Source organism: Oncorhynchus masou, unplaced genomic scaffold (genome assembly GCF_036934945.1).
Source record: "Oncorhynchus masou masou isolate Uvic2021 unplaced genomic scaffold, UVic_Omas_1.1 unplaced_scaffold_8211, whole genome shotgun sequence".
In the NCBI taxonomy this organism is placed as follows: domain Eukaryota; kingdom Metazoa; phylum Chordata; class Actinopteri; order Salmoniformes; family Salmonidae; genus Oncorhynchus; species Oncorhynchus masou.
Genome location: NW_027014689.1, coordinates 1 through 10,047, shown reverse-complemented (window position 1 = coordinate 10,047; position 10,047 = coordinate 1). Strand labels below are relative to the sequence as shown.

General features: G+C 45.4%; 1 protein-coding gene across 1 annotated transcript; it reads right to left on the bottom strand.

Annotated features, from left to right (window-relative positions):
• Positions 1–230: 230 nt before the first annotated feature.
• On the bottom strand, positions 231–7,148 carry LOC135537589 (spastin-like; the record flags this gene model as incomplete). The annotated part of the gene is made up of 4 exons (XM_064963721.1): positions 6,854–7,148; positions 4,865–4,936; positions 1,038–1,113; positions 231–321 (listed from the first exon to the last, which is right to left on the bottom strand). Coding segments are annotated over exons 1-4 (365 nt in total), but the record flags the coding sequence as incomplete, so codon positions are not given.
• Between the last annotated feature and the right edge of the window lie 2,899 nt (positions 7,149–10,047).

Here is a 10,047-nt window from a genome sequence, read left to right as displayed (position 1 = left end):
CTCATAAGGTCTTTTATAGCTCATTAATAACCCATACAGGAAACACTCATAAGGTCTTTTATAGCTCATTAGTAACCCATACAGGAAACACTCATAAGGTCTTTTATAGCTCATTAGTAACCCATACAGGAAACACTCATTAAACAGTACACAGACATTGCAACTGCCGTTGATAATTGCAGACGGGAGTAACATTACCGTGACATAACTAAAATGGTCGTTGGTCTTACCCGTCAAACTGTATGAGAAACTCTGTTTTTAAACGCCGACTGGCATCGTGTTCTCCTTCCCGCCTCTCACAGAGCAGGCTGTCGATCTCATCTGGGAGGACGGCAAACAGACAGGGATATAACGTCAATGAACAGCTACTGTCTGTTCAGTCTCTCAGAAACAAACAACTAGGGTAAAACATTTTTTATTAAAAGCTGTAAAAATGTCCCTTTTTTAGACGACCTGAAAAAAATTCACATAGAAATGTGTGTTATAGATCTGTCACTCTCATTGACAGCCTGTCTAGAAAGCAGTAGATCTGTTCTATGTGAGCTAGTTCTATGCTTCTCGTTCTTATGTTTAGTTTTTCGTCTTTTACTTTCGGTTTTGTACACCAGCTACGAACAGCTGAAAATACAATATTTATGCTTAGGGAAAATATATTTCACAGCGGTTTAGATGGTACAATGATTCTCTACACTATACTTGCTTGTTTAGTCACATAAACTGAAATTAGGCAAAACCTTTGGAATATAAACTACCAGGAAATGGCAGAGTGATTTCTGCATCTTCAACTAGTCCAATTCACCCCTTACTATGTAAAGCGCTTCGAGTACCCCATTATCTAGAAAGTCGCTATAAAAATCCAATCCATTATTACAATTAAGCGAATGTAATGAACGGTCGGTTTCTTTGGACAGACGAAAAGTCTAATCCCTAGACTAACAGCAAAAAAACAATGGAACATGTCAAGTTCAAATGTTAATGTTGGACGTCAGATCACTGATTGATGATATTGAGTAGAGAGTAAAATCACTCAAACCAACCAATGAAGATGATGGCAGGCTGTAGTTCTCTGGCCACAGCAAACAGAGCTCTGACCAGCTTCTCTCCCTCTCCCACCTGGGAAGGAGAGATACAGGTCAGAGGTCACTCAAGTACACCACGAACACTTTACACTGGAAGTTGCAAAGGGCGACTTATAAAGTGGCTTTAAAAGAGTTCATAAAGCAGTTTAAAGACGATCAGTTTAACTATCAATAAACAGATACAACTAGTTAGCTAATCCACTAGTTGGGACATATTTCTACATGGGCCCTGGTCTACAGTAGTCCACTACCCTGGTCTACAGTAGTCCACTACCCTGGTCAACAGTAGTCGACTACCCTGGTCAACAGTAGTCCACTACCCTGGTCAACAGTAGTCCACTACCCTGGTCAACAGTAGTCCACTACCCTATAGACCCTGGTCTACAGTAGTCCACTACCCTGGTCAACAGTAGTCCACTACCCTGGTCAACAGTAGTCCACTACCCTGGTCTACAGTAGTCCACTACCCTGGTCTACAGTAGTCCACTACCCTATAGACCCTGGTCTACAGGAGTCCACTACCCTGGTCTACAGTAGTCCACTACCCTATAGACCCTGGTCTACAGTAGTCCACTACCCTATAGACCCTGGTCTACAGTAGTCCACTACCCTGGTCTACAGTAGTCCACTACCCTGGTCTACAGTAGTCCACTACCCTGGTCTACAGTAGTCCACTACCCTGGTCTACAGTAGTCCACTACCCTGGTCAACAGTAGTCCACTACCCTGGTCAACAGTAGTCCACTACCCTATAGACCCTGGTCAATAGTAGTCCACTACCCTATAGACCCTGGTCTACAGTAGTCGACTACCCTGGTCAACAGTAGTCCACTACCCTATAGACCCTGGTCAATAGTAGTCCACTACCCTATAGACCCTGGTCAACAGTAGTCGATCAATTCTGGTCAACAGTAGTCCACTACCCTATAGACCCTGGTCAATAGTAGTCCACTACCCTATAGACCCTGGTCAACAGTAGTCCACTACCCTGGTCGACAGTAGTCCACTACCCTATAGACCCTGGTCGACAGTAGTCCACTACCCTATAGACCCTGGTCTACAGTAGTCCACTACCCTATAGACCCTGGTCAACAGTAGTCCACTACCCTATAGACCCTGGTCTACAGTAGTCCACTACCCTGGTCTACAGTAGTTCACTACCCTATAGACCCTGGTCAACAGTAGTCCACTACCCTATAGACCCTGGTCTACAGTCCACTACCCTATAGGCCCTGGTCGACAGTAGTCCACTACCCTATAGACCCTGGTCACAGTAGTCCACTACCCTATAGACCCTGGTCTACAGTAGTCCACTACCCTATAGACCCTGGTCACCGTAGTCCACTACCCTATAGACCCTGGTCTACAGTAGTCCACTACCCTATAGACCCTGGTCTACAGTAGTCCACTACCCTATAGACCCTGGTCTACAGTAGTCCACTCACTCCTGGTCAACAGTAGTCCACTACCCTTATAGACTCCTGGTCAACAGTAGTCCACTACCCTATAGACCCTGGTCAACAGTAGTCCACTACCCTGGTCAACAGTAGTCCACTACCCTATAGACCCTGGTCTACAGTAGTCCACTACCCTATAGACCCTGGTCAACAGTAGTCCACTACCCTGGTCAACAGTAGTCCACTACCCTATAGACCCTGGTCTACAGTAGTCTACTACCCTATAGACCCTGGTCAACAGTAGTCCACTACCCTGGTCAACAGTAGTCCACTACCCTATAGACCCTGGTCTACAGTAGTCTACTACCCTATAGACCCTGGTCAACAGTAGTCCACTACCCTGGTCAACAGTAGTCCACTACCCTATAGACCCTGGTCTACAGTAGTCTACTACCCTATAGACCCTGGTCAACAGTAGTCCACTACCCTGGTCAACATTAGTCCACTACCCTATAGACCCTGGTCAACAGTAGTCCACTACCCTATAGACCCTGGTCAACAGTAGTCTACTACCCTATAGACCCTGGTCAACAGTAGTCCACTACCCTGGTCAACAGTAGTCCACTACCCTGGTCTACAGTAGTCCACTACCCTGGTCTACAGTAGTCCACTACCGTATAGACCCTGGTCAACAGTAGTCCACTACCCTGGTCAACAGTAGTCCACTACCCTGGTCAACAGTAGTCCACTACCCTATAGACCCTGGTCAATAATAGTCCACTACCCTATAGACCCTGGTCTACAGTAGTCCACTACCCTGGTCAACAGTAGTCCACTACCCTGGTCAACAGTAGTCCACTACCCTATAGACCCTGGTCAATAATAGTCCACTACCCTATAGACCCTGGTCAACAGTAGTCCACTACCCTATAGACCCTGGTCTACAGTAGTCCACCTCCCTGGTCAACAGTAGTCCACTACCCTATAGACCCTGGTCTACAGTAGTCCACTACCCTATAGACCCTGGTCTACAGTAGTCCACTACCCTATAGACCCTGGTCAATAATAGTCCACTACCCTATAGACCCTGGTCTACAGTAGTCCACTACCCTATAGACCCTGGTCAACAGTAGTCCACTACCCTATAGACCCTGGTCTACAGTAGTTCACTACCCTGGTCACCAGTAGTCCACTACCCTATAGACCCTGGTCAACAGTAGTCCACTACCCTATAGACCCTGGTCAACAGTAGTCCACTACCCTATAGACCCTGGTCAACAGAAGTCCACTACCCTGGTCAACAGTAGTCCACTACCCTATAGACCCTGGTCTACAGTAGTCCACTACCCTATAGACCCTGGTCAACAGTAGTCCACTACCCTATAGACCCTGGTCTACAGTAGTCCACTACCCTGGTCTACAGTAGTGCACTACCCTATATACCCTGGTCTACAGTAGTCCACTACCCTGGTCTACAGTAGTCCACTACCCTATAGACCCTGGTCAACAGTAGTCCACTACCCTATAGACCCTGGTCAACAGTAGTCCACTACCCTATAGACCCTGGTCTACAGTAGTCCACTACCCTATAGACCCTGGTCAAGAGTAGTCCACTACCCTGGTCAACAGTAGTCCACTACCCTGGTCAACAGTAGTCCACTACCCTGGTCAACAGTAGTCCACTACCCTATAGACCCTGGTCAACAGTAGTCCACTACCCTATAGACCCTGGTCAATAATAGTCCACTACCCTATAGACCCTGGTCAACAGTAGTCCACTACCCTATAGACAGTAGTCCACTACCCTGGTCAACAGTAGTCCACTACCCTATAGACAGTAGTCCACTACCCTGGTCAACAGTAGTCCACTACCCTATAGACAGTAGTCCACTACCCTGGTCAACAGTAGTCCACTACCCTATAGACCCTGGTCAACAGTAGTCTACTACCTTATAGACCCTGGTCAACAGTAGTCCACTACCCTATAGACCCTGGTCTACAGTAGTCCACTACCCTATAGACCCTGGTCAACAGTAGTCCACTACCCTGGTCTACAGTAGTCCACTACCCTGGTCTACAGTAGTCCACTACCCTGGTCTACAGTAGTCCACTACCCTGGTCTACAGTAGTCCACTACCCTATAGACCCTGGTCAACAGTAGTCCACTACCCTGGTCTACAGTAGTCCACTACCCTGGTCAACAGTAGTCCACTACCCTGGTCTACAGTAGTCCACTACCCTGGTCAACAGTAGTCCACTACCCTGGTCAACAGTAGTCCACTACCCGGGTCAACAGTAGTCCACTACCCTGGTCAACGGTAGTGCACTACCCAGAGAATAGGGTGCCATTTTGGACACAGTAAATGACCACAGTCTTAAGACTCCTCACCCATTTAGAGGTCAGACTGGAGGCACTGATGTTAAAGAAGGTGGCATGGGACTCCATGGCTACGGCTTTGGCCTGGGTAGAGGGAAAAACAGATCAATCATTATCATGAGAAAGAGGACTCCATGGCTACGGCTTTGGCCTGGGTAGAGGGAAATACAGATCAATCATTATCATGAGAAAGAGGACTCCATTTCTACTGCTTTGGCCTGGGTAGAGGGAAAAACAGATCAATCATTATCATGAGAAAGAGGACTCCATTTCTACTGCTTTGGCCTGGGTAGAGGGAAAAACAGATCAATCATTATCATGAGAAAGAGGACTCCATTTCTACTGCTTTGGCCTGGGTAGAGGGAAAAACAGATCAATCATTATCATGAGAAAGAGGACTCCATTTCTACTGCTTTGGCCTGGGTAGAGGGTCAAAACAGATCAATCATTATCATGAGAAAGAGGACTCCATTTCTACTGCTTTGGCCTGGGTAGAGGGTCAAAACAGATCAATCATTATCATGAGAAAGAGGACTCCATTTCTACTGCTTTGGCCTGGGTAGAGGGTCAAAACAGATCAATCATTATCATGAGAAAGAGGACTCCATTTCTACTGCTTTGGCCTGGGTAGAGGGTCAAAACAGATCAATCATTATCATGAGAAAGAGGACTCCATTTCTACTGCTTTGGCCTGGGTAGAGGGTCAAAACAGATCAATCATTATCATGAGAAAGAGGACCTCATTTTCATTGCTTTGGCCTGCAGAGGTCAAACAGATCAATCATTATCAAGAGAAAGAGGACTCCATTTCTACTGCTTTGGCCTGTAGAGGGTCAAAAACAGATCAATCATTATCATGAGAAAGAGGACTCCATTTCTACTGCTTTGCCTGGTAGAGGGTCAAAACAGATCAATCATTATCATGAGAAAGAGGACTCCATTTCTACTGCTTTGGCCTGGGTAGAGGGTCAAAACAGATCAATCATTATCATGAGAAAGAGGACTCCATTTCTACTGCTTTGGCCTGGGTAGAGGGTCAAAAACAGATCAATCATTATCATGAGAAAGAGGACTCCATTTCTAGTGCTTTGGCCTGGGTAGAGGGTCAAAACAGATCAATCATTATCATGAGAAAGAGGACTCCATTTCTACTGCTTTGGCCTGGGTAGAGGGACAAAAACAGATCAACACACAAGAGAAAGAGGACTCATTTTCACGCTTTGGCCTGGGTAGAGGTCAAAAAACAGATCAATCATTATCATGAGAAAGAGGACTCCATTTCTACTGCTTTGGCCTGGGTCAAAACAGATCAATCATTATCATGAGAAAGAGGACTCCATTTCTAGTGCTTTGGCCTGGGTAGAGGGTCAAAAACAGATCAATCATTATCATGAGAAAGAGGACTCCATTTCTACTGCTTTGGCCTGGGTAGAGGGTCAAACAGATCAATCATTATCATGAGAAAGAGGACCCATTTCTTTACTGCTTTGGCCTGGGTAGAGGGTCAAAACAGATCAATCATTATCATGAGAAAGAGGACTCCATTTCTACTGCTTTGGCCTGGGTAGAGGGACAGAAGAGCTCAATCATTATCATGAGAAAGAGGACTCCATTTCTACTGCTTTGGCCTGGGTAGAGGGTCAAAACAGATCAATCATTATCGTGAGAAAGAGGACTTCATTTCTACTGCTTTGGCCTGGGTAGAGGGTCAAAACAGATCAATCATTATCATGAGAAAGAGGACTCCATTTCTACTGCTTTTTGCCTGGGTAGAGGGTCAAAACAGATCAATCATTATCGTGAGAAAGAGGACTTCATTTCTACTGCTTTGGCCTGGGTAGAGGGTCAAACAGATCAATGATCATGAGAAAGAGGACTCCATTTCTACTGCTTTGGCCTGGGGTAGAGAGACACAATAGATACATTTATTATCATGAGAAAGAGGCATAATGTCATTAACACCATGTGATGTCATTTGATGGTCACAAATGTTTGACTCACCAGCATGGTCTTTCCGTTGCCTGGGGGACCGAAGAGGAGCAGACCTCGTGCCGGGATCTGAGACCAGTGAACAGCTAGAGGGGACCAACACAACACCAAAGACTGGAGTAGAGACAACACCACCATAGACTGGAGTAGAGACAACACTATAGACTGGAGTAGAGACAACACTACTATAGACTGGACTAGAGACAAACACTACTATAGACTGGACTAGAGACAACACTACTATAGACTGGACTAGAGACAACAACACTATAGACTGGAGTAAAGACAACAACACTATAGACTGGACTAGAGAGACAACACTATCGACTGACTAGAGACACCACTACAGACTGGACTAGAACAAACACCACTACAGACTGGACTAGAGACAACACCACCATAGACTGGACTAGAGACAACACCACTATAGACTGGACTAGAGACAACACCACTATAGACTGGACTAGAGACAACACCACTATAGACTGGACTAGAGAAAACAACACTACAGACTGGACTAGAGAAAACAACACTACAGACTGGACTAGAGAAAACAACACTACAGACTGGACTAGAGAAAACAACACTACGGACTGGACTAGAGAAAACAACACTACAGACTGGACTAGAGAAAACAACACTACAGACTGGACTAGAGAAAACAACACTACAGACTGGACTAGAGACAACAACACGATAGACTGGACTAGAGACAACAACACTATAGACTGGACTAGAGACAACACTACAGACTGGACTAGTGGCAACACTATAGACTGGACTAGTGGCAACACTATAGACTGGACTAGTGGCAACACTATAGACTGGACTAGAGACAACACTGTAGACTGGACTAGTGGCAACACTATAGACTGGACTAGAGACAACAATATAGACTAGAAAAGAGACAATACTATAGACTGGACTAGATACAACACCACTATAGACTTGACTAGAGACAACACTATAGACTAGACTAGAGACAACACTATAGACTGGACTAGAGACAACACTATAGACTGGACTAGAGACAACACTATAGACTGGACTAGAGACAACAATATAGACTGGAAAAGAGACAACCCTATAGACTGGACTAGTGGCAACACTATAGACTGGACTAGAGAAAACAACACTACAGACTGGACTAGAGAAAACAACACTACAGACTGGACTAGAGAAAACAACACTACAGACTGGACTAGAGAAAACAACACTACAGACTGGACTAGAGAAAACAACACTATAGACTGGACTAGAGACAACAACACTATAGACTGGACTATGGGCAACACTTATAGACTGGATCAGTGGCAACACTATAGACTGACTAGTGGCAACACTATAGACTGGACTAAAGGCACACTAACGGACAGGCAGCACACCCAAGTAGACCGGACTAGTGGCAACACTATAGACCGGACTAGTGGCAACACTATAGACTGGACTAGTGGCAACACTATAGACTGGACTAGAGACAACACTATAGACTGGACTAGAGAGAACACTATAGACTGGACTAGAGAAAACAACACTATAGACTGGACTAGAGAAAACAACACTATAGACTGGACTAGAGAAAACAACACTACAGACTGGACTAGTGGCAACACTATAGACTGGACTAGTGGCAACACTATAGACTGGACTAGTGGCAACACTATAGACTGGACTAGAGACAACACTATAGACTGGACTAGAGAGAACACTATAGACTGGACTAGAGAAAACAACACTATAGACTGGACTAGAGAAAACAACACTATAGACTGGACTAGAGAAAACAACACTACAGACTGGACTAGAGAAAACAACACTATAGACTGGACTAGAGACAACAACACTATAGACTGGAGTAGAGACAACACTATAGACTGGACTAGAGACAACACTACAGACTGGACTAGAGACAACACTATAGACTGGACTAGTGGCAACACTATAGACTGGACTAGTGGCAACACTATAGACTGGAGTAGAGACAACACTACAGACTGGACTAGAGACAACACAATAGACTGGACTAGAGACAACACTACAGACTGGACTAGATTGAATCGTACTACACCGGCTACGACACTCGTCTTATGTGGCACAGCCGCGAGCTGTCCAGTGACCCGAGCCTACCAGGCGAGCTAAATCACTTCTATGTTCGCTTTGAGGCAAGCAATACTGAGGCATGCATGAGAGCATCAGCTGTCATGGACGACCGTGTGATCACGCTCTAAGTAGCCGACGTGAGTAAGACCTTTAAACAGGTCAACATTCACAAGGTAGTGTGGCCAGACGGATTACCAGGACGTGTACTCCGGGCATGTGCTGACCAACTGGCAGGTGTCTTCACCGACATTTTCAACATGTCACAGATTGAGTCTGTAATACCAACATGTTTCAAGCAGACCACCATAGTCCCTGTGCCCAAGAACACAAAGGCAACCTGCCTAAATGACTACCGACCCGTAGCACTCACGTCTGTAGCCATGAAGTGCTTTGAATGGCTGGTCATGGCTCACATCAACACCATTATCCCAGAAACCCTAGACCCACTCCAATTTCCACACTGCTCTAACAGATCAACAGATGACGCAATATCTATTGCACTCCACACTGCCCTGACCCACCTGGACAAAAGAAACACCTATGTGAGAATGCTTTTCATTGACTACAGCTCATGTAGTAGAAAATCGGATCAAATACAACGCATTACAGAACTTGTGAAGTCAATTCGGCTTTTTAATACAAGAATAAAGCAAGCCGGGAAGGTCCATGGAACACACTCCACTTCCCAGAGCCCCGGCTCCAGTATTTATCCACCTATCTCATATCGGTCCACCCCATATGCAGATATACATATTTCCCTGATTCTTTGTTTATCATTATCTTTTTAGTTCAGGTTTCCCACTTGCTTCCGCCCACTAACACCCACATCTGCTTTCCGTTAGATTATAATAATGGCAAGACCCTCGCTTTGACCTAAACCTCTAACCTATGACCTATGCTTTGACCCTGTAATTAGCTCCATGTGTTCTTTTGTATGTGTGTCTTTATCTCGGATCAGCAGACTGTGTGTTTCCTCTAGTTTTTGGTGTGTCCAGCCGTCTTGGCGCCTACATGTCTCCTTCTCTTCATGTGGTCTGTTTTAATGTTCAGCTATTCTGTACATCTTATGCATTTGTCTATGTGTTATATTTGCTCCCACACTCAGC